This window comes from Pocillopora damicornis, chromosome 7 (assembly GCF_964200805.1).
Source record: "Pocillopora damicornis chromosome 7, jaPocDami1.2, whole genome shotgun sequence".
Taxonomy (NCBI): Eukaryota; Metazoa; Cnidaria; class Anthozoa; order Scleractinia; family Pocilloporidae; genus Pocillopora; species Pocillopora damicornis.
Window position 1 is genome coordinate 9,740,956 of NC_142676.1, and position 26,191 is coordinate 9,767,146.

The 26,191-nt window shown below is 36.6% G+C and overlaps 2 protein-coding genes across 3 annotated transcripts; both read left to right on the forward strand.

Moving 5' to 3' along the window:
- Positions 1 to 8,507: 8,507 nt before the first annotated feature.
- Positions 8,508 to 13,961, forward strand: LOC113671302 (adenosine receptor A3). The gene has a single exon (XM_089213329.1). It carries the CDS (start codon positions 10,551 to 10,553, stop codon positions 11,565 to 11,567), a length of 1,017 nt encoding a protein of 338 aa, XP_089069455.1. The 5' UTR covers positions 8,508 to 10,550; the 3' UTR covers positions 11,568 to 13,961.
- A 3,690-nt stretch (positions 13,962 to 17,651) lies between these two features.
- Positions 17,652 to 26,109, forward strand: LOC113671299 (uncharacterized). Of its 2 annotated transcripts, XM_089213320.1 has the most exons (9): positions 17,652 to 17,900; positions 17,992 to 18,078; positions 19,009 to 20,439; positions 21,977 to 22,233; positions 23,115 to 23,229; positions 23,635 to 23,757; positions 23,954 to 23,987; positions 24,121 to 24,202; positions 24,564 to 26,109. In XM_089213320.1, exons 3-9 carry the CDS (start codon positions 20,313 to 20,315, stop codon positions 25,080 to 25,082), a joined length of 1,257 nt encoding a protein of 418 aa, XP_089069446.1. In that variant the 5' UTR covers positions 17,652 to 17,900; positions 17,992 to 18,078; positions 19,009 to 20,312; the 3' UTR covers positions 25,083 to 26,109. The 2 variants fall into 2 exon arrangements, with proteins under 2 accessions (XP_089069446.1, XP_089069447.1); XM_089213321.1 differs by having other exon boundaries at positions 17,663 to 18,078.
- Positions 26,110 to 26,191: the final 82 nt, after the last annotated feature.

Here is a 26,191-nt window from a genome sequence, read left to right on the forward strand (position 1 = left end):
AAGGGCACATTTTGTAAATCATGTTATATCGACTTTTTAAGTTTACTCTTGTATGTAGTTCTTGTTATCTTGGGTGCTCTCCACAAAGGAGAACATAAGTCCCATTTGTAAATGAGGTTTTATGTAATAAACATTTTTTGTAAATCAAAATTTTTGCAAAGCTGTCCATACATGCCCTCCCTTTCCCAAACTTGTCCAAAAGTCAATAGCATAACATAGGCAAAATCCAATCCTTGCCCGATCATGTCCAGAATTCATTAGTATAATGTCTATAAAAGCAAACTCACAAGTATTGCTTTATTCTACACCAGCAGTTGCACCTAACTTACTTTGAGATAACATCTTCCCACTTTTTTAGTACAAAGAAGACATTATGGTCACGAAAAGTCCATACCATGACGATGTTAGGGACGAAGAAATGATAGCGATTGCAGAAGCCGTTGAAGCCATAGAAGAAGAAGAAACAAAGGCTCCCTCATTTGAATTACAGTTTACCCCACAAGGATCCCAACGTACGTGGAAGAATATTCTTCAAAATAAAAGATATGCTGCTGCGCTTAGAAACTGTGCACCCCACGTGGAAAGGTAAGACAGGAATCATTAAATCATGCAACGCTATGTGACATAGAATATTATGACTGAAAAAAGGATCATTTGTTTGAGAGATAATACAACGAACACAAAAAACTGAGTGACAACCAAGCAAAAAGCGAGAGAGATGCAAGTGAAAACTTAGCAAAAACCGAGAGAAATTAAATATTCACTCACTTAACTAAAGTGATTCCTTAAGGATTTAAAACAGAAATGAATGTGATGCAATTTTTGTTATAGGTCGCTATGTGACACTCTTTGAGATGCAGAACCGCGTCACCATGTGCATTTAAATATGCAGTCCAACGAATTTACAATCTACCAATTTTGATGTGGGGGAAATGCGTGTGGGTTTGGAACGTTTTAACGCATATCTAGTATCCCTGGCCAAGAAGTTAAATTCAAGTAATTTTTCGATAATTAAAATTCTATTTTTACCTAATACTAAGCTGTAATGATAAATTTTACATGGTATTTGTTTCAAACGTGAATCCTTTAAAATAAACCGATCAAACCATAACAAAGGTTCCCAAACCAGATGGGAAGCCAAGATCAATATCCAATTTTAATCTTGGGAAGAAAGCTAAACAGACTCTCTTACAGAACAAACATTGCATACTTCAAATAAAGAACCCTGAAGACCAACTATGTTGTGCCTGGTCCATCATCCTTACTATGGCTCATCTGCATAAAGACAAGAATTATATGACCTGGAACCATTATGAAAACATACGCCTTTATCCTCATGTCCAACTGTGATAAGCCCACAAGTTACATCAGGACACAGGTATGTATTTTTAAAAAATCTATTTTATATTGTATTGTTAGTATTACTAGTAAACTTCATTTTCATTTTTACAGGTGTACCTGAAGGTCCCTGTAGATTGAATGAGATTCAAAAATTTGAAACCATTTCTGCTCCACATACAAAATTAAGGTGTTAACCGAGGACTATCCCTTCATGGTTGTGTACAAAGATCCAACAGCATGGAATCAGATCCTGCTTCTCGAAGAGGATACTTATTTCCACAGTTGCATTTTGTATATAACTTTTTTGGAAAAGTCGTATTTCTGCCACGAATACAACTGTGGTCGTGACCAAGAAAAGTTCCGCCATCCACAGATACAGCTATTAGACCAATAGTTCCCAGACAAAAAAACTGTCTTTTATTGTTCACCACTAAGTTTTCTTCCTCTTGCCCATTCAAAATGAGCATCTAGAATTTTCTTTAATGTTTTTTTAGGGTAAAAGCCAAAATCTGAAATGTAACAAAAGAAACCTTAGATGGGCACTTTGAATTGATAGTGCCTCTCCGCGGATAAGCACTATAGTGTCACGTGTAAACCAATTGAAATCGGAGAAAATTTGATGGTGAACTATAATGAGGGATAGTCCAAAACATTAATGTCAAATGTGGAAAAATCCATTGACAGTAATTGCATGAAAAAATACTATAGTGTCTAAAAATGATTATATATAGCGGTAGTGCATTTTTTCATTCCTAGTCAGAAATATGAGTGCACTTGTACAGCTACTTAAGCTGACCTTTCTGTTTCAGTTTCATTACAATGGTCGGTTAGTTGTAGGGAATGGCTCTTTAAAAAAAGCTCTGACATTACTCTTTTTTTCGTTCGACAAATTAAAACGAATGAAATTTCTGAGGAAAAACATTTATCCCGAGACTTCATCCCGAGACAGATCTCAGTGAAGGATTTTTTCCCAGTTAGTCGGTAGCTTGGTTTCCTTTGAATCAAATCCAGTTCAAGAAGACAAAAATATATGCTTACTTCTCTATTCGTCTGAATCATAATTGATGGTACTCTACTCTGCTTTTAAATGAACTAAGCTTACATATAATTAAAATATGAATTTATGTACCAATACCCTTCATTTCTTAATTTTTTAACATTATAATGATAAACTATGCCATATTTTCGGGCTTATCTCTTGTTCTGTGTCTACCAATGCAGATCCATTCATCTCCATAATATCCAGGTTTTCATTTATAGTTGTACGATCCTTTGATATTGGTACAAACGGCATAAACATTGTTCAAGTATGAGTTTTTTAGGCACACTTGTCCTTGTCTGAAATACAACAGGAGTCTCTTGTAATTAAAACTTATGAACAAAATAAAGAGACTCTTGAGGCCCCTATGCCAACGATAAATTCCCTTTCGCTGATTAAAACTACAATAGATCCTTTTTTCAGAAAGCTGAGGCTGATGTCGAAATACACAATACCGACAAGCGAATTTTCTTAACGCTTGAAGTGGATTTGCTCTTCTTGGAAACTTTCAATTGAAACTTTGTATACCATTTTCCGTTTATTCTTCACTCTACAGGTGGTAGAATGAAGAATAAACATTTCAAGAAAGGATACATATCGCTATCGTTGTCATCTTCATCGTCATCGCTATCTTTATTATCATATGATCACTATCATTTTCTCCTTTTCAAACAAAAGAACTTTTTCTTTTGAGTTGAACGTCACAAATGTAAGAATGATGAAGTGGAGTTTCATATGGATCAATAGATGGCGCCTGAAAGGTTTTTTCATCGTTATCAGTTATTTTTATTCTTAATTTTTTTGAAAGTATAACTATTTACTCAATAAAATTTGAATGTCAAAAATTTACAAACGTTTTGCTTTTGATATTTCCATGCTAGAAATTCTGTATCAAGGAGCAGCGGGGAAACAAAAAATCGGAAGCGATTTCGATTTACCGATCGCGTGCGAGGTTGAAAGCATAGTGGATGCATGGAAGGGAATCAAGAGAAAAATCAATTTGGTTCAAGTTAGCCTGGGTATAAATAAACAAAAACGTAAGAATAAGCGATATAACACAACATAACATAATTTATTTAACTACAGGGTGTGAACATTTTACGATTTATGCGTTCTACAGAAACAGCTCATTTTCCCTTGTAAATAAATAAAATATCAACTAGAAACATAAAGCAGTTATGCATTGATAATAAAATTCATTACTTTGTACAAGAAATACAAATTATCACTTATAACAATGGTAATAAGTGATCAGTGAACGCAACTGTGCCTTTGTGAAAAAATTCACCATTCGTTACCGTTTAGATTTGTTCTCTAGATGTATTAAGCAATTAAGAAGCTGGTGTTGCTCTCAGCTTCCCATCAATTCAAACACATTTTCGAGAAGTTGATTGAAAATTAAAAATAAATGAATGGTTATTTGGAAAACTTACTTGGACATGAATTCCACACCAGAGAGCTTAATAGAAGAATAGTTTGATTTTCAGCAACACTTCAATTTCAGTAAGTCGGCCTTCACAATCTTTCTCACTTCTCTGATCTTCCAAACGTATAAAATGGGATTCAGGGATGAATTCAGATAAAAAACTGAAAATGAGACACGAAAAAGGATCGCCCCAGGAATACCTGAAGGAATTATCTTGTTTATCCAAAGGATAGCTACGACAATGCAGGGGATAAATAAGAGAATTAATGTAAACTGAATCCATGCTATGCTAGAAACAGTCTTCTTAAATCTAGCCTCATTTAACTGAGCTGTTCGGTTGCTTCGCTGCTGAGCTCGTTTAAAGTGTCCATGTACCTGTCGTCGATGTCGATAGAGGAGGGAATAGATCTTGATGTATGAAGCGATGGATGTTATGAAACACAGCCCCACAACAACAAGGAATACAAGCTTAGCAAGATCCGCAGCAACTGTAGTGCACCTCCATCCGCCCAACATACAGCTCAGTAACCAAATGCAAATCACAATTACTCGAACCCGCCTTAATGTAACGACGTTTCTGTATTCCAGCCCCAACACCAGCGCGAGTAGTCTGTCCACGCTTATTGCTGTCGATATTAAAATGGATAGTGTAGTCAAAATAAAACCTAAAACACTGTTCACTTGTTCGCTTAAGTATGAAAGGTTAGTGCTGATGATCCCCAACGTTATTATCGCATGCACAACGAGAAGTGGCTGCAAAATTAGACCTGTGAGAAGATCGGTAACTGCCAGAGAAACAAACAAAATTTTTGTGGGAGGTGAAATTGAAGTCACCTTGTAGAGAGCAACGAGGATTAGAACATTGCCGATGCATGCTGTAATAGAAGAAAGAGCATTTAGAGCTATACTGATGGCTGCTAATTTTAGTGGCGTTGGTGGTGGAAATATTTCTGAGAACAGTGCGTTCCTATCATCTTCGCTACTCAAGTTCGACATGACAAGCTACGTCGGTTAGAGGTCTGCGAGGAAAAATGTCCCTTTACAAACGTAACGCCTTCGATGACTCTGACCAAAGCTTGATAGACTTTTATAATTATTTCTTCAATGATGTATGCAGAGCACGATCACGGATTTCTATTTCCTGTGTTAATCATGTCAGACACTGTAGAAACTTTCAAAGAGAGAGGATCTTTTTAGACTTCAAACATGACTTAAATGAAGCGGAATGATCAATGTAGGATGCGGCAGAAAAAAAAAAGAAAATAGAAAACCCGCAGCTGGTCGTCATTTGGTTTGGCAGGAAAACCATTACCATTGTGATGCCAGTTGTCTACGATTGATTGATTTCGTTTGCTAATTTAATATCAAGAAGAAATGAGCACTTGAAGGCTGAGAAATCCCAGCTGTATGTGCTTGCCATTTCATCAATTTCGAAATACTAATATGGAAGCGATCTTTGCAGTAATGAACACTACTTAAGCAGTAGTGAAAACGAGGCCTGAATTTTTTTTTATTTTTAATAGGCCTTAACTACTGTAAAACAGTGTTCATCACTGCGAAGATCGCTTCCTTATTCATTTCCTTGTCTGCAGTTCACATATATGATTTTCATATATTTACAGTCATTTAATTTCGAAATACTATATTTCAAACGATAATAAATTGTTACTCTTTACAATATTTAAATTGGTCTTTCGGCTTCTACTGATTGAGCAAACATGACGATAAAGAGTACCGCGGCAGTGACTGTGGAGCGTGAACTATATTTTGCCAATGCTTATAATTTGTTTTACTTAGGCTTAAGACGAACTTAGAAGCTTTGAATCATCAAATTTTGAAACAGTTTCTTTTTATTATTAATAAAAAGCTTGAGAGCTATTAGCGAAGCGTCCATGGCTGATATTGCTTGAAATTAATTAAGTTCCCGCAAAGGACAAAATAATGAGGTTCACATTCAAATTCACGAGTCATATACCAGATTTGATTGTCAGATCCAACCAAGAGCCAAAGTATTTAATGCCGTCCGACAAAGGAACACGCTACAGTTAATAACTGGTCGCGACAACTATACAAATCACCACACATGTCAATATATTCTTGTGCCGCCGCCTAACACAACAACCGAAACCCAGTGGGTAAAATTAGTTAACTGGAGGAAAATATTTCAATAACTGTCACTGCCACTTACAGTTTAGTTCTGCTTAGAATAATTAAACTTTCTTGTTCCACTCAATTAACGTCCTGATGCCAAGTAAGTTCATTATCCATCCATTTTGTATTCTTGCGAAAATTTATGGTAATAAGTTTAAGTCAAACCTTGGTTTTTTTGTTTTGTTTTGTTTTTTTAGTTGTTGCTGTTGTTGTTTTTTTTTAGCTTGTAGAATTTCCACCTGAAAAGCGAGACAGAAATGATCCTAGAATTCAAATGAGCTCCCTTAGCACACGAATGAATAAAAGTTGAACCATCTTTCAGATCATCTTAGTTGTTATTGTCCAATTCAAAGTTTTGTTAAGGTGGAAGCGCATAACTTTTATTTCCATATTAACTTGGTCCCTTGCTTTATGAGCAAATTTTTTGAGCTTTGGAACCTCATATCGGCTAAATTTTGCATTAATCCAATTTTGACGGAAATTTGGTAAGATAATTTAATACATAAACAAAGATACCTTTCTTAAGAGTTACAGAAGACTCCTTTAATTCGAAATGGTTCGAGTTATCGAGAGTTTCCAACTGCATTTCATAATGAAAATACGGTTCAGACCATTTTTCTCTGTTTAGAAAATGCAAAACTTGATAAAATTGTATCGCAGGTCAGAGAATGGACTAAGGAAAATTAAACATTTTGAGAAAGGATATGACTTCAAACCCTTAACCTAAATACGGTCGAATCTGTATAGGCGGCAGCATATCAAGTGGTCACCCTGTATTTGTTATTTGGGCAATGCAGTATTATTAACTGAGTTGAAAACATAAATTGACCACCTTAAAGAGTTTCCAAGCTGACGTTTAGAGCGTTAGCCCTTCGTCAGAGTGAATAGAGAAATTGTGAGTTGTTTATAAATGCACAAAATGGAGCTAAGCTATTGATGAGAATATGGTGACGAGACAACAAGAATGAATTAGTTGAACGAAAAGCGCTCGTTGATACTGTGAGGATTAACTGAAAATGCCGATTTGAAAGATAGCTCTTTGTTCTAGTGTTTTGTGGTTGTCCGAACCGCTCAGATGAAGAGAAACGCGACAAACTTCCATATGCTTCTTGGAATGATTGCGGAGATTAAAGTGTCCAGCGACTGCGCTTCGGATGAGTCTTGATTGTAATTTTTTCCAATTATCTTGTCTTTTCCAATTTACGTTATCAACTCAGTTAATTGATAATACTAAATTACCCTGTTATACTCTCCCATCGACGTAGCACCACAGTTTCTTTAGAAACTTACCCCTTTTCACTTTTAAATCATTTGACGGTTAACCTGTAATTAGTGGTCACCCCACCATTTCCCTTGGGTGACCGATTAATACAGAAGCGATTGTATGAAAAAATCGATGGCTGCTTCAAAATTTTTTTCGTCTTTTATCATTATTATCATCATATTATTTATATTTTTTTTAACTACACAACTATTAATTCTGACTTGAAAGTCAAAGATTTGCAATCACTTTGGTTTTTAGGTTTCCATGCAGAAATTGTGTCAGTAGATAGCTTTTGGGAAAAAAATGTAGCTATTTCGAGTTACCAGGATTAAGAGCAGAGTAGGTGAACGAAGGCAAATAAAGGAAAAATTTATTTGCTTCGAATTGACGTGGGCATCAGTAAAACAGAACACAGCCAGAATAACAGATATAACATAACGCTGCGATCTTCTATTTGAAAACGGGTTATGAACTTTTTACAGTTTGTGCGTTCCAAAGAAACAGCTGATTTTATCGTGTAAATAAGTAAAATATCAACCACAATTGACAGAAATTAACCACAAGACATGGTGCGGTCAGCCTGTGTTCATAGAAGAGAGATTTATTTACCAAGAAGACCGGTTTAGCTTTTGGATAAAAAAAATCGCACCTTCTCTTTTATATGCTGCACACTCAACGAAAAACGACAAAATCACAACGCCCGCTCCGAGAAAAATTTGGAAAAAAGGTGTCGATGGCTAGCTGTATGCTGTCATAGACTTTAGAATCCACTGTTAAACTAAGATTTTTGTAGTGAAAGAAACTTATTTTGAAGTAAGACCTGTTTTTTTTCCCCTGCGAAGGAAAAGATTAAAGAAAAAAAAAACAATCGTCCTTTTCATCAAGAGACTTGCGAATAAAAATATCACACCTCGCCATGGTGCGTGTTGATTGTAAACGAAAATAGCTGAAAATACATGCTCTCGTAAAAACTAGGAATAATTCCCTTGCTCAGTTCATCTTGTATCTCAACATGGTTGCCAGAATTCTGCGTTTTTCTGTAGGAAGAATCCTCGTGTTATTTAGAAATGTTGGTTAGGGAAAATGAGCGCATTGTCCGAAAACAACCGTGTGCCAGAAACAAGGTCAGCACTCACCCTTGGAAAAATTATGTTGATGGCTGTATACGTTTGACAAAGACTGTTAGAATCCGCTATAAAACTATGATATATATATATATATATATATACATATATTTTTTTTTTGGATGAGAGAGACTTACTTTCAAGCAAGACCGGTCTTGTTTACCGAAAGAGACGATTAAAACTCGCATCTTCGGCATTGTGAGTAAAAATATCACACCTTCATCTCGCCGCGTCATGATTGAAAACGCTTTTTTCTAAAAATAGAAGTAATTCTCGTGTTAGGTAGAAATGTTGGTTTTAAAAAATAAGCGCCTTTATGTTTTCGTGTATAACCATCCGCCCAAAGTACAACTCAACAACCAAAACAAAACACAGCCGCTCGAACTCGCCTTAATGTGACAACATTTCTATATGCCAGGCGCAAAGCAAGAGTGGTTAGTCTGTCTACGCTCATTGCAGTCGATGTAAAGATGATTGTTGGGCTGAAAATAACACCTGAACCACCGCCCACTTATTGGTTGTAGTATAAAAGGTTGCTGTTGATGGACACCAACTTTGGTATCATATGCACAGCAAAAGAAGTTGCGTAATGAGACGTGTGAGAAGATCGGTAGACACCAGACATCGAAACAAAAGTTTCGCGTGAGGCGAAATCGAAGTCACCTTGTAAAGAGCAATAAAGATGAAGACAGTAATGGAAAGAAAAACGTTCAGAGATATGATGAAGGTTGTTACATTAGTCGATTGTAATGGAGATTTGTTTTCGTCCGTTGCGTTTTTGTTTCATCTTCAATACTCAATTTCGACATGAGAAGTGAAATCGGTTTCAAGATTGCGTGGAAAAAATCTTTGTAAAATATCACGAATACTTAATTTGTGGTCAATATTTACATGAAAATTAGTACTTTTACTCTTCCTTTTTTTCTTTTTCTTTAATTGAATATACTGGCAGAGCACCATCAAATATCGAATGCTATTTTTCGTGTTTTTTGTATCTGTAGAAACTGTACGCATAGGAACAATTTTAACGTTTAAAGAGAAATGACTCTTAGAGTTTAAAATGTGGCGTAAATGAGTTGGATCGATGTTTTAAAATATTTATGAGGTTTGAGGCACAAAATTAACAGAAAAACCACAGTATTTTGTCTTTTGCCGTAGTAGGACACTGTTAAAAAACCCTTTGTGGCAACGATGCAAGTGAACCCGTTTGCTTAGTCGATAAGAAAGGGGCATACAAAGACATAGGAATCCCAGCTGTGTCTTCTTAAATGTAACAGTTTTATCCATTTGGCAATATTACATTGCAAATGAAAATAAAGTTTGACCTTGTATGTTTGTTAAAGTCGTTTTATGGCTCATACCGATATAACAAACATGATAATAAAACGTTTCACCGCAGCCTTAAAGAGATTAGCCTTCTCTGTTAATTGCATTTGAAATATTTATGAGGTTCGAGGTTCAAAAAGAAAATTTAGTTTGACTGGCGACAATTTGCTCTTGCTACCATCATGTTTTCGTGCATGCAAGTTTTGACCTCCACTGACAATTGAAAATTATAAATTAGCAAAAACGTTAGACAAAAACTGAAATAGATGCGGCTTTACCCATTGATTTAATTATAAAACGGGGAAGTGAGAGTGTTAATTAGGACACGGAATATGACAGGGAATCTTGAATATTTGCAGACAAATAATGCCTTCTTCCAAGGGCTCGCAAATTCACGGTCATCATACAAAATCTCAATTAAATAGTTGATGCATAAAAGCCTATCTGAAACTGAAGGAATTCGATAGATGTGCAAACTGCTCAGACAAAGCCATCCATTGGCTGAAAAAGAGGACTGAACCAAGAATATGCCTAAAAAGGCTTAGATTCCTTTTATAGAAAGTGGACCGCTCACGTCATACATATTCGCCAAAAGTTACGGCCACCTTTGGCTTTAAAGAAGGCTAAGATCCTCAGCGCTTGGACAAGGCCATCCTTATGAAGCCCTTAATTTCACTTCGCATTTCCTCTTGTTAAAGTACTATCGTTCGATAGTGGAAGGAAACCAGAAAAAATATAATCACAGTGGAGCTTTTGTATTCGTAATTGGTCAGTGATCTTTTCAAGGAAACACAAAATTGGCTGTAACCTCGGTTTGTACACATCATTCGACTGTTCTCCTCATTACCTCGGCGTTTTCGTCTTGCCATAACCTCTGCAATGAACAATACCTCCGCTTCTACCATCGGCTCAAGACAAGATCTTGATTCATCAAAGAACTCTCCCTCCAGAATGGAAGGAGTCACATTGTGTAGTGCTTTTATGCTGACATTTGTCTTAGTTGTTGCGGGGAACTTAATCACTATTATTCTTTTTGCAAAAAACAAAAACATTCGCAAGAAAAATTTATTTTTACCCATCAATATGGCGTTTGCTGATCTGTTTTTAGGAGCTGTTGGTTTACCTATATACATTTATGATGTTGGCTTCTATTTCCAGCTGTGGACCAGCCGGATTGGTAACTTGAGCAGTAACAATCGTCTCTATATTTTCTTCCTGGCCTTTGATACATTCTTCTCACAGGCTTCAATCATTTCTGCAGCCTTCATATCCTGTGAGAGATTTTACGCCATGTATTGGCCGTTTAAGCATCGAACATTATCAACTCGAACATACCGTATCCTTATTATTATCGTGTGGATAATTACCCTATTTATATCGGCGATCTGGACTGGATCAAACCTCCTTCTTTCTACCAAGCACACCATGTTTGTTTGGGGGCTATATACTTTGATTCTCGTGCTAATAATGTGTGGCTGTTACATGGGTATTTGGCGAAAGTTTCAGAGTGGTAGTGTCGCCACTTCACACCAGCAAAACAGAGACTTGCAAAACAAGCGCTTGACAAAGACCTTGTTATTTGTATCTGGCCTTTCTTTGCTGGCTTGGTTGCCTTTAATAATATTAAACTTCTTGATATTTGTCTGTCTTTTACCAGTACAATTCAAATTTTATTTCATGGTAAACCTTATAAATTACTTCAACTCTTTTGTCAATCCGGTTGTTTATGCATTACGAATTGTCGAGTTTCGACAAGCTCTAACTACACGTTGTTTTCTCGGAAGAGAGCCAGCGATGAACACGTCACTTGCTGAGGTTAGAAGTGAGACGAGAGGAAAAACTGATTTCATCTATGAACTCGCGTTTGAACAAGTTGTAATGGATATCAAACTGTAAATGACGTCTGTACAGTTTTACTCCTTTTTTTTTTTGTACTTTTTTTTTCCTTTGAGCTGTGTGTGCTCAGGACACAAAATGAGAGCAAATAGTAACCTGATGCCAGGAAGTTAGGATGAAAACCTAGTAGCGGTTTACTACATTTTTTGTTATTCTTCAGATAAAATTTTCGTGAATAATTTAATAACTAATGACAACCTTAATTCGGCATGTTTCACCACGGTTTTAGTTTTAAGGCTTTGAAATAAAGTACTCTTGTATGAATTTACAGTTTTATGCTTATAATTATCTCGACCAATGTTTGACTTGCCGACGATAAAAATCAACTGTTGAGTTTTATTTGTAACTCAGTGTAAATACACCTGTGTAAAGAATATTGAAAACCATTTTGTGATAGTTACTTCTAGTGGTTATTCGATACATGTTTAACTGTGTGTGTTTTTAATTTATCATCGCATTAGCATACTTTATTGTAACAATGTACATCTAGTAAAGGTTTAGTCTTCATGTTAATGTAATGGAGAGTTCATAAGTGCACGGAATATTAGAGGACATGTTTCTTGAGTTCGTGTGATGTAAGAAAAACATACGAACAAAATTAAAGGCAATTAACAACAGTCGGAGAACTGTACGTGTGCCTTTAAGCACAAAGTCCTCCATTGGATGTATTAAGCACTCACGAAGCTGAAGTTGGTCTCGGCTTCAACTCGAGAAACTCTTTTGCTTCTCTCGTGCTCTGCAATCTTCCTGCTTACATCCATACCTCGATATAGGCAGAGATAAATGCTTCAACCAATCGTTAACAAATCAGTGGCTTCCCAAAAAATACATTTTTTCATAAAGATTACCTAGCTTCGATTGGTATCTATGAACCTACTTTAGTAGACATCAACTGGAGGGAACCCATAGCCAGAAAACTATTTTTGCCACTGATAAGCCGCTGGTAACTTTTCTCGAGAAAAAATTGACTTCTTAAATTCTTTAGACGAGCACAGTTTCGCGACCACTGAATTGAGTTTTACAGATGAGACGCAGTTCTATCATCTGAGATATCTGGCACATTTTTGCAACGGAATAAATAAGATAAATTGAAATAGATGAACAGATATTTTGGAAACGTGCTCGGACAGGAATTCTCTACAAAAATGCTAAAGGAAAAGATTTAGGTTGATTTTAAAAACTACATCAATACCCTGATTTCAGTTTTCAAAATTTGTTTCATTTCTTGGATCTTCAAGACCGTGACAGTATGGGTTTCAGAGACGAATTCGAATATAGGACTGAAAGTGCGACATGAAAAAGGACCACAGCAACCTTTGGGAGCATTTTCTTCCAAGTGCAAAGCATATTCGCTGCAATATAAGACATATAGCAGATAACTTATATAAACTGAACCCATGCTACGCATGTACTTGCCGGTGATGACGGTGAAGAAGGAGATAAATTTTTGATGTAGCAGGTTGGATGGAGGTTGACAGGCATAGCATAAAAAAAAAAAAAAAAAAAATGGGACATTGCTGTATACCAGGCCCAAAGCAAGAGTAATTTGTCTGTTTATGCTTATTGCAGTCGATGTAAAGATGGATGTTGTGCAGAAAATAACATATGAACCACCACCCGATTGTTAGCTGTACTTTGAAAGGTTATTACTGATGGACGCTAACTTTGGTATCATATGCATAGCAAAAAAGCAAAAATTGGCTCGTAATGAGGCCTGTGAGAAGGGCAATAAGGATGAAGACATTGCCAAGAAATGCGGTAATGGGGAGAAAAGTCTTCAGAGATATGATGAAGGCTGTTACATAGGTCGATTGTAAAGGAAATCTTTTTGTGGCCTTTGGGTTCATTTCATCTTCAATACTTTAGTTCGACATAAGAAGCGACGTCGATTTAAAGATGCGTGGAAAAGATCTCTCTAAAATGTCACAAATGCATAGATTATGGTCAATATTTACATTAGACGCTTTAAAGCTAAGTACTTATGCTGACTGATGAGGCCTTGTGACAAAATCAGCGCTTAATTAACTTCATTCTTATTTTCTCCTTCGATTGAATGTACGGATAGTGCACTATCAAAGATCGAATGCTATTTTTTGAGTTCTTTGTGTCCGCAGAAACTTTTCGCATGGTATAAAAATTTTAACATTTAAGGAGAAATGATTTTAGAGTTTTAAATGTGGCCCAACTGAGTTGGATCGATGTGTTAAAATATTTATGAGGTTCGAGGCACAAAATTAACAGAAAGACCACATTTGTTTTTGTTAGGCCGTGGTAGGAAATCATATAATTACCCTTTCAGGCAGCGATGCAAATGAATCCGTGGAGAACAAAGTGGCATACTTAGACATAGGAATCACAGCTGTGTCTGCTTAAATGTATCAGTTTCATCAATTTAGAAATATTACATTGCATATGAAAATAAAGTCTGACCCTGAATGTTTGTTGTAATCGTTTTATGACTTATACCGATTTAACAAAAATTATTATAACTGAAAATTAATTATTAATTGAAAATTTATTACTGCAATAAGCCCTAAGGTCAGAATTAATGTTCTGCTGATATTTTGAATTTTTCTACCAAGTATTTAAGAGAGTGTCTCTGTAAGAGCGGTCCGGTCGATTTTGCTTGAGACACGGATTTCGCTCATTTCTTGTGTGTTGTAAGACATTCATGTACCTATACTAAAACCACAATCCGTTTGATCGCATCTCTTTATTTTTCAGAGTTTTACAGAAATTAAATTTCACTCGAGCGAAGGCTTGTCGTGACACTTTTCAAGACTTTAATTTATGACAACTTTGAAGGACAATTTACAAAAAACTACGGAACTTAGCAAAAAATAAATACCAAAGCCATGTATATTAACTCTATCTTATCCATCGAGGCGACTTTCGTGAACATCACGTTTCAATCAAGGAAACAGGAAGACTTGAATGACACCTTATCCGTTCGCTTAAGTCACACATGCCAAAACCGATCAAATTCAATGCAAATTTTTGAAAAAGTGAGGCGCTCTTAACTGATCCAACTAACATAGCTAGGAAGTAGGTGCTATAGAAAAGGTAACTATAGAAAAAAACTTTGCGGCCCGACCTTTACGAAAACTTAATAACTCCGTGAACTTACCTAATTTTCGGCAATCTCCAAGTTTAGCCGCCATTTTGAGGATTTGTCAACATGAAGCGTAACTGATATAAATCAAGCAGGTAGATCTAAAACCGTCAGAAATACATACGAAAGCAATTCAAATGAACTTTACTTTCAATTCTAGCGGCAAAATTTGAAATTTTTCGTTAAACTTACCATTCCTACATCCCCATGCGACCAATTCTTCCAACAATTAATACACTACAACTAGTGTTCGAATTCCCCTCGTCGATTCCATCGTAAGAAATAACCTGTGCCACTCAAGCTTCGACTAGAATGTGAAGTACGAATCAAATAACATAACTGCTTCATCTTGGAGGCAATATCACGCTGGTATTTTAATTTTCTGATCGACAAGAACGGTAATCAGGTAGCGATCGCCATGTTTACCTCATAAAACTGATCGCTGACCATCCGCTGAGTGAAAACAATACGGCTCAGTGGTGAGGGGCGGGGTGTGGGTTGGGTGCGGGCAGATTATCAAAGGATTTTTGGGAACATTCGAACATATGCATTAAAGTATCATAATAAGCATTAGGACTCTCAGTCTTAATGCAAAGGCATGCTTCGTGTTGCAGACAACTTTTGCTTTGCCTAGTATTCTTTTTTCTTTCAAGTACATTTCGTTCCAAATAGGACTGGCGTCAATTCATAGATTTATAAACAATTCTTTACCATGTAAATAAATGTTTTTAGGTAATCGAGATAGCCATTGAGCCTCTTGTATCGCTTTAGAAGTAACGTGTCTTGTCTTTGCCCAACTCTGAGAGCGTGGAGCGGCAAAGACGCGAGACACGAGTCTCGCGTCTCGCGGCTTCTCCATGCTCAGAGGATACGCGTGACCTCACCATCTTTAAGAAAAAAAAAGGGACTGCTCGGAGTCTTTATTCCGTTCAACCATCTCATAAGAGTGACGCGAGTCTTTTCAATTGAATGAAAAAGTCACAAACCCATTCTTTACCTCACGAGCGTAACCACTGACCACTCACGAATTCACTCAGTAAGCTTCTCCTTTGGCGCGGAAATTGAAATCGTATCGAGTAAACAAAGTTATAGTGAGTTCCTTTAGATCTCCCGGAGCTCCCAAAGCGATACAAGTTCGGGCCGAACTTGTATCGCTTTGGGAACAATTACAAGTACAGGAAGAAGTTGTTCGTTAGCGAGACGTTCATTATGTCTCAGGACTGTTTTTTAAATAGCAAAGACGGAAAAAACTTTGGTTCATCGCATGGCTTAAGTGATTTGGTACGACTGTCTGAATGCAATGATGAAGTAAAACATCATTTGATAAGCTGCCACCTGTCTAAAGAGGTGTTATGTGAAAATGAGCTAATCTTGGCAAGGACTGGCCTATTTCACCTCGCTCAGGAGGGTAAACAAAAAAATTTGGATTAGCTATAGGCATCGCCACGCTTTGGGGAAGTTTTGGAGAAGTGCAAAGGTAACATGTCAGTATCCTGATCATCATGTCAGGAAGCGTATCCAAGGCAGAGATGTAATTACCTTGCATATGTCTCAAGACATTCAAAAGCTGTTTGGAGGTATTGTTCCAGTGGAATCAGGTAGTCCTGAGTAACATTTTCTGTTATCTATTTTTGTCTCGTGACATATCTGCTCGAAAAGAGAAGAAACTCCTTATTAGATTAAGGGTTCTTAAGTACACATCACGTTATATGTACAATGTTGGTTGGTTGATAATCAATAATGTTTTTCAAATCACCTGAAAACGCAATACACTTATTCATGCATACGGTTCACAATTATTTGCGGTCAGTTTTCCTCAGTTTGTATGATTCTCATTAACCAGTATGATTAAATTTGCAGACTAAACCACCCCTTATTTGATTTAGAATAATAAAGTAAATAGTGCATGTCGGTTTTCAATTCCTGATGGATACTACTGGGCTTCACTTTAACTGAGAAATTTGCAATCGCTTACTACAGCTCTGAGGCCCATACCGTAAGAAGCACAAGAAAAAAGTTGATGATAGTGAGTCTTGGCTGAGACAAGAAGAATTAGAGAAGAATCTACGGTCCTCAGAAACGCCACTATCAAACACGAGACAACTAAGGTAAATTGAATTAAGTGGTATTTGTTTTTTTGAAAACTATCGTTCAGATTATAAGATACGCGAATTACTCTCCCCACCGAATTTCAGTAATTATGTTATAATAGAAACAGTTTCCAGGATCCAAGGGGAGCAAAAGAGAGAACAATTTTCTGTGTTGTCTGGTAAGGCAACGTGCTGGCTTTATACTTCTTCCGGCGTGATAACGATAATGATGACAACGATGGTTAAAAAGCACTGTCCGCTATTAATGACGATCATCATAGTTATAAACAAATCTTAGTTATAGTCCTGAAAATAATCTAAATCGGCTTCATATCGCCAGAAGTCAAAGTTGCTCACACTCATTCTAAGGTTCGTGCGATTTTACGACGAATTTTCAATTCAGGTGTGTTGCGCGCGCGACTTTTGATAGAAAAAACCTGCACGCGCTATAACTTAAAAAAAACGTGTCAGCTGAATGAATCAAATCTCTATCATTTTGCATACATTCTTGGGAACTGCAAAAACAACTTAGAACAAACATTCTAAATATAGTGTTCATTCCGTGCAATGGGGCATTGACAAAAGGTTCTGGTGGAGAAGACACCTTATTTTATACCACTGATGACGAGCAAAAAAGGTCATATGGTACCCCGGTTAAAAATATATATTGATAACTCTATTAATTAATACCAGTTCTAATGTAAAGGAGAAAGTTATGAGATAAAATAAAAATTGTCTGTACCACGAAGCATGCCTCCACTGTTTAGGTTGGGAGTCCTGAAGCTTTTTAAGTATGTATTCGAATATCTTATGGCAATAACTCCGCCGCCCACCCCCCACCCCACCCCGCGCTATACCATTTTCACTCAGCGGCTGGTCAGCGGTCACGTTTATGAGGCAAACATGGCGATCGCTACCTGATTACCGTTCTTGTCGATCAGAAAATCAAAATACCAGCGTGATATTGCCTCCAAGATGAAGCAGTTATGTTATTTGATTCGTACTTCACATTCGAGTCGAAGCTTGAGTGGCACAGGTTATTTCTTACGGTGGAATCGACTAGGGGAATTCGAACACTAGTTGTAGTGTTTGAATTGTTGGAAGAATTGGTCGCACGGGGATGTAGGAATGGTAAGTTCAACGAACAGTTTCAAATTTTGCCGCTTGAATTGAAAGTAAAGTTCATTTGAATTGCTTTCGTATGTATTTCTGACGGTTTTAGATCTACCTGCTTGATTTATATCTGCTACGCTACATATTGACAAGTCCCTCAAAATGGCGGCTAAACTTGGAAATTGCCGAAAATTAGGTAAGTTCACGGAGTTATTAAGTTTTCGTAAAGGTCGAGCCGCAAAGTTTTTTTCTGTAGTTACCTTTTCTATAGCACCTACTTCCTAGCTATGTTAGTTGGATCAGTTAAGAGCGCCTCACTTTTTCAAAAATTTGCATTGAATTTGATCGGTTTTGGCATGTGTGACTTAAGCGAACGGATAAGGTGTCATTCAAGTCTTCCTGTTTCCTTGATTGAAACGTGATGTTCACGAAAGTCGCCTCGATGGATAAGATAGAGTTAATATACATGGCTTTGGTATTTATTTTTTGCTAAGTTCCGTAGTTTTTTGTAAATTGTCCTTCAAAGTTGTCATAAATTAAAGTCTTGAAAAGTGTCACGACAAGCCTTCGCTCGAGTGAAATTTAATTTCTGTAAAACTCTGAAAGATAAAGAGATCCGATCAAACAGATTGTGGTTTTAGTATAGGTACATAAATGTCTTACAATACACAAGAAATGAGCGAAATCCGTGTCTCAAGCAGAATCGACCGGACCGCTCTTACAGAGACACTCTCTTAAGTGTACTAAGAGGCTAGCCGTTTTTTGTTCTTGCAAAAACTTTCTGATTCAGATGTTCAAAATTTTTTTTAATTTTCAAATTCAAATTACCGTCGAAATGAAAACACAACCCTCAAGTTATGAATTATGCCTGAAGTTTACTTAGCTAGTTAAAGGTTATTCATTCAGCCAACCAATCATTGCATGGTTGTATCAAAATAAAAAAAAGAAAACTGTTTATTGCTGAAAATCATGAACTCAGACCAACCCATGAAACAGGAGCAGTATAATATTTCGAAATCTCAGATCTCAATCAACATAAGTTTAAAGATTAGTTTTTTCAATCATGTTCTAACGTATTTTTGCAGAATTAACATGAGTTAATGATCATTCTTCACACGCGATGCAGGTTCATGAAAATACAGGGCAGGTTTTTGCAAAGGGCTTTGCTTCAGGGTACCTAATTGCGCAAGTTATAATTTGAAAACATCAAATGCAATTGGTGGAAACAGATGCGAATTGAATAATTCAACCCTCGATGGGCACACAGAGGACCTGGAGGAATGTCTGTCTGCCATGGAACTCGAGTAAGAGGAACCATTGACCTTTCCAAACAGAAATTGATATTTCATTAAATTGACATTGAGGAAAATATGTCAACACGCGAGAAAAGGAGAGTCCGCTTAGTACGTCCGACGTAATTTAGAGGTTTAAGAACAAGTGGTAATTAAACAGGAAACAAGAAAGACTACAAAAACAGACAAAAATAGCAGAGCAAAATTATTATCAAAGCTTCAATGGCCTTAATTCCTTGTTTCGTAGAAAAAGACAGGACAAGTAGTGTTTCAAATATGAATCATTGTAAAATTTATAATAAATTAAAAAACAAGATTGAACGCAATAAAGTTTTTAAGGATTCGAAGAGAGACTTTTTTTCAGGTAGTAGCAAACTATGTAAGTGAAGTGAAAAAAATGGTTAGCAGTAAGCATTTAGTGAGAAAAGAAACAAATAAAAGAAAAGAAAGCTAACACATTGGAATCATTTCTGTATTGCTGAGGGAAACCAAATATGTGACGTTGATGATCATGAGAGTGATTTAATTCCAAAAACAATGACTATACGACATGAAAATATTGCATTTTGAATAAAAACCGTTTTGGGAGGCAACGTCCTGAAAAATTTCAAAGTACCGACAAAAAGAGGGGGAAAAAGTAATTGAGTTATGAATTTTGCCCAAAGGCTGTTACAGAAGCTAATTAAATCTGATGCAGTCACCCAAACGGTTATGGCTTTATACCCAGCTGAGCCTCAACCTTACTACCCTATTGTCCTAGCCAAATGTAGATTTATTTTGCACGCATATAATTCATACGAGACTTTTTGTAATAAATAGCCAAATGCTGCGAACAGTAAATTGCCAACAAGGTCTAGATTAGCTATGCCGCTGGAAAAATAAAGGACAGGCCGATATGAGTTGATAAGCAATTGATAAATTTGAGTTTTAGACTGTAATGTTTTTGTTTGAAAAAAATTACCTTAGTTAATTAAGTTACTGAATTCACACCGAGACGATTTGGTTCATAGGGAATTATTTGCCTCGACAGGTAACAAAGGCAGAATCCATTTATTGACGCCGACTATTAACGACGAAGTAAGGAAACATATTTCAAAAAATTGTTCACCAAACGTATCGGAAAAGTGTACAATTTGAAATGTTAAGCATAGCAACCGCAAATCTTGTCTCAAAGCATTATCAGTCGGCTAACGTGGCTAATTTTATCGTGCGTTACATTTCTCTTGTCCTCTGTGTGATTCAGCAGGTAATCGTTTGTTCTTCAGGTAAGAGTGTTTCTGATAAAGTAATTTCGATTTGTGTTATTCGCTCTCCCAAATGTTAGACACTATTCCTTACATTTTCCACTAGGCAATATACAAAAGTGCGAATTTATTGTAAAGAATAGTTCAGTTACTCATTCAGATCTACCAGCCACTGTTAAACGCACCCACCAGCTGCAAAATTAACGATAACTTGAAATATAAGACAGGAAAGCCAAAGTCCAGCTAGGTAATGAATGAAAAATCTTGGATTACATAGAATGTAGAGGTTAATGCTCATGAACAATTTGTTTATAGTATTTCTCTGATTCGTACGCACATACTGCACGGACCATGTACTATCTTCCTGTGAGAGTAAGGTTTTTTCTTATTTTAATACTCGGACACATGATAGCTGATAACACAACCCAGGATTTTGCGGGTTTTTTTAATTATTCCCATCATCACCATTATCTCAATAATGGTTATTATCAAAGCCATAGCAAAATTCTCGAAAGCGATTGGTTAGCACCAGCCCGATTTGGGTACTAATCAAAACAACATTCTTGAACGTGATTGGTTATCACCAGCCTGACTTGAGCACCAATATAATAGGAAAGTGTACGCGCATGCCTGTGTAAGTGGACAGAACGCATCATGTGCGCGCGCTGTTGTCTCGCATTTCGCCGAGTTAACTGTTTTTCAATTAATTAATAACAGGACTTCGTGTCGTCCAATTCGATCCGTAATCACACTCGTAATTAACAAATCGCACTCCTGCTTCGCGATCGTCCAATTTTCTTAATCACTCGTATGTTTGCATACCGAGCTGGACTGCACTAGGTCTCATTACTATTAATTATTAATAGGACAGTGAACGCTTCATGCTTGTAATCGGACAGTGTAATAACACGTCATGCCTGTATAAATGGACTGTAGGCGTCATTTGCACGCGCTGTTGTCCTTTTTTTTTTGATACGTTGCGTATAGCAGATGTCTGGTTTCTTTCTTGAATTTTTTCGAAGTTTTGATTTATTCGTAACAGGACTTCGTGTCGTCCAATTCTGCAAGTTATCATACTCGTGATTAAAAAATCGGACTCCCGCTTCGCCGTCGTCCGATTTTGTCTATCACTCGCATGTTTACAGACTGAACTGGACTCCACTCAGTCCTATTACCATTATTAGTCATTACACTTTTTACTATAACTATTAATATCTTGCTATAATTATTACTATCATCATGATTGTAATCATCATTATCATTATTTTGTCAATATTTTAAGTTCAGAGAGTTTTGACGTACCACAGGAAAACTGTTTTTAATTTACATTCATAACTGTATTAGAGATCCTTAAAATGTGTGTGAGGGCTAGTTCACATATTTTTATCATATAAAGTGAACGGTGACGCACAGTTACTGGGCGTAAAAGTTTCTTCTTTCGTGGGAAATAAAATACCAAAACATCAATAGATAAATAAAGAACCTCAAACTTTTAATGATTTTTGGCGGAGGTTGAAGAAATATGCTTTCACTGGTAATAACTGTTTTTCTTGAGGAGAATGTCGTCAGTTGGAGTTCAAGGCGGAGCTAGCTTTACCAGGAAAACGTCTTACGAATCACGTGATCGGAGTACACGTCGACAAGACAATAGACCATTGTGAAGTACTTTGCTATTTGGAACCCAATTGTGTGAGTTATAATTTTAAGATATGGAATGAAAATGAGGGAAGCAGTTGCGAACTGAATAATTCAACTCATGAAGGACAGAAAGAGGACCTTGTTGAAAATGCTAGTTATGTCTACCATGGAGCACGGGTAAGCGAAGTTGTTTGATTTTCCAACCAGAAATGGCTTTATTAGTAGAGTAACTATTTCAAAAAAAGAAAAAAAAATTATTCAATTCAGGGAACTCTGACTCGTCACACGTGCACAAATGATACTTTAGAAAATGATATAAGAATAAATCATTCAAAATGCCAGGCGATAATTATAATTTCGAAAAATCTATTTCGCTGCGAAAAACCCATCATTCCAGACAGCAACACGCCAGAGATGTTTGGAGCTACTGTTAACGATATCTTAAAATTCGATAAAGAAGTTTATAACACAGGAAATTTCCTCAATAGGCCACAGTTTTAGAGTGTATGTGAAATACGCTTTCGTATGATTAAAGAAATAAATGTCATTTATTGTTCCACAGTTAAAACGCTTAAGGGTAGCGATCGGCTGAGAAATTGGAAAGAGTATATGGAGTGTTATTTGGCGATTTTTCATATGAAGAACTTCTTAGTGATTTAGGTAGCACATCGGTAGGTTTGAACTTAGGCCCTGGCGTTACCAAGGGTCCAGGTTTTAAGTAAGCGTCATCTGATTTTTTTAAGACCTTCATAAATGCTTTAAAAAATTGAATCAGTCCTTCAGACTGTTTAGTATCTCTGAATTGCCCTTTTCTTTCAACGTTTTTATTTACAGATGACTCTATTTGTAATTGTAAATAGGTTTATTTCTATCGTAAATAGTTTTAATAGTATTGTAAATAGTTTTATTTCTATTGTTTCCACATTAATATTTATCGCTTAATCAAGATTTTATTTGTTTTTTTGCTGTTTTTTTCTTCAAATTTCATAGCCTGATTTTCTCCACCTCGCTAAATTATAGACCATTACTTGCTTGATTTTTTTATTTTTTCAATCTAGAGCGCATGTACAAGTAACCCTTGCAAGAACAACGCAACCTGTCAAACCGGTTTTACAGAAAGAGGTTACCGATGTCTGTGCGTCATTGGTTTTACTGGTCATGAGTGTGGAGTCGGTAAGTACTACCTAAAAAAAATTCATGTTAGCGAGAATGAACGTACTTAACCAATGCTTTTTAAAGGCAGTTTGGTTTTCTAAGCCAAACAAACTAAATTTATTGGCCTTAATTCTCCCCGCCAACAACACAACGATAACACTGTCTGTTTTTTGCCATGAGAGAAGTTCATTTCCTAGAATGATAAAAGTGGATTGAACAGTGACAAAAAGGGAAGCGAATCATGGGAATCATGAATACACAAAGGTATGTCACGTGGTGTGTGACAATTAATCCCTTTGCGCAATAGCGCCCAATGAGGAAAAATTGTAATTTTCAAACATAAATAAATAGGTGAAAAGATAGACAATCGCAAGGAAAGAACCTTTAGAGGAAAAAGTAAGACAACTTTGATGTGTTTTCCAGATTTAGACGAGTGTGCTTTAGGAACAGACAAATGTAGTGTCAATGCTTTGTGCAGTAATAGTGAGGGGTCCTACAGTTGCACCTGTAAGCTTGGATATTCTGGGGATGGTACCGATTGTGATGGTAAGTAGATTTTGCGACTGAATTGTGTTGTGCCAAAATCAACAGAAAGAAAACAAAAGAAAAAACTCCTTCTTCAAGATGTGAAGGCGTACTTAAGAAACAAGCGAATTTCGAATGCAAATCTCATTCTTCTGTTTAAATCTCACCTTTAACTTAATTTTGCTTTTTTTTTTTTGCTTTGTTTTGTTTTTTCTAGAAATGTCCTGCCAAGACCTTTACCAGACGACCTCGTGAGTTGCACTGTTACTGTTATTTAGGACAGCGTTTATTTTACATAGAAAATGAACGCACCATTAAAATAATGATAATAATACATTGAGATAAAGCTCAATTTAAGTATTCTGTTCAATTTAAAATCCTCAGAGTCAGTACAAGCCCTCACTGTAGTCTTGGAGCATGCGGACAAGGTGCTTGGATGCTTGTGATGAAGATTGACGGCAGAAAGGTAATCAAAAATAACGACGATGATTTCCTCACAGCTCCACAGTAAAGCAAATGACTTGCTGTGAGTTTGCTTCTCAGTTACAATCAATCTTTCATTGGTTGGTCCTAGTGTGATTAGTGTCACAGTAGTTAGTAGAGGAACAATAATAATCGAATTACTTTTAAAACAGAAGGCGCCATTTTTAACGATTTTTTAGAATGTGTTGTGTCCAATATTTTGTCCAGCTTTACGGCACACATACATGCTCGCGGGTAAAACGAACGGCCACTACTTCATAACTTTTGCTATGAAAAATTATTTCACCAGATTACTTTAAAAATAGATCTCGTGTGTAATATCATTTCGATTCATATGCACACAGGAAACCTTCCGTTATGACTCTGAGTATTGGACCAATCAACTGGAATACAATCCTGTTGAAGGGCAGACAGGGTTCGACTCACGAGAAACCAAGCTAATGACCTACTGGAACACATCCTTCACAAAGATCTGCCTCGGTATGAAAGTCGACCAACAAATCAGGTTCATTGCCGTAGAACAGGAGGCAAGCTCCCTATTTTCACTGATCGCTGACGGGCAACACCGCGCCACTTCACTGGGTCGTAACACGTGGAAGGCTCTAATTGGTTCAGAGGCCTCCTTGCAGAGAGAATGCAACATGGAGGGGTTCAATGTGGTCAGTTCGGATGGTTTTAGTTCCAAGGCAAGAATCGGTATCATAAGTAATGAACAAAATGACTGTAGTACGTGCGACTCGAGAATTGGATTTGGCATATATGGATCTCGTCTCAGTTCCAACAGATGTGGAAATGTAGCTCAGTATTCACCAGATAATGGCGAAAAAAACATAGCAGTCATGGGATACATTTTTGTCCGTTAACACGTCCACTATGGCATAAAGCATAGGTCTCACACCACCAGAATGTTCTTTGGGTCACAAGCACTGAGTTAGCTGTTGGTGTTCGAAGGAGAGGTCGATATCTATAAACCTATAAATCACTTGGCTGAATAAGACTCAAGCTTTACCGTTTATTTATTTATTATCGCTATGTTGTTCCCTTATGGAATTACCTGGATATATGGATATTGAATAGAAGAATGAGAATTACGATAAAAAAAAAAAAAGACTTGATCATGACAGATAATCCGAGTTCATGTATCGTGCTTCTCATTACAAACGAAAATGAACCAAATAACACGAGTATGAAACGAGATGAGCCGAAACAAACCAGGATGTCAACGTAATCATACACCGGGATAATACTGTGAGCCAACATTATGAACATATCTAAAACGCAAATTCGGCAGTCAATTTCAGCGAGTAATCAAAGCTAGGAAAGTAAAAGAGAGAGTTAAGAACTAGTTTCCGTTCAAATTACGCAAAACACGACTAGCAAAAAATGTTCACTAAAGATAAAAAGATAAACCAAATAGTGTGAACTTAAAATCTTTTAGAAAATATGAAAACAAACTTATTTATCCAACAGATAATCTTCCACTCCTTAGTGTTTTACTGACAGATGGTGACGGAGATGATTGGACGTAATATTCCGGTCGCACATCAATTCATTTCGGTACTTGAAAGATGTTACTGCATGCCATTCTTGTTAATTTTAGTATGATCCCGGCTAGTTTCAAAACTTTCCGGAGCATTATTTCCGCATCAAGATTATTTAGCAATGCTCAAAATTTGGCTCCCAAGATCTGATTGTTTTTTCTCCCCTCCAGCTGGTACACATTTTTTGGTAGAAAGTCAGGAGAATTTGGCGTTAGATCAAGATAACAAACTTTAAATGATAAGTTTGAGTATTCTCCTTACTTTTTTGCTGGATGAGGGAGAAGTTACATGTTAAACATTTCTAAGAGTTAAAGGGTTTATAGATGGAATAAAAAAAAATACTAAGAGATCAGTGATTAGAAGCTGGGGAGGGGGGGGAGGATTTTAGGGGGGATCAACAATTTATAAAGGGGGAACTATAGAGAAGTGAA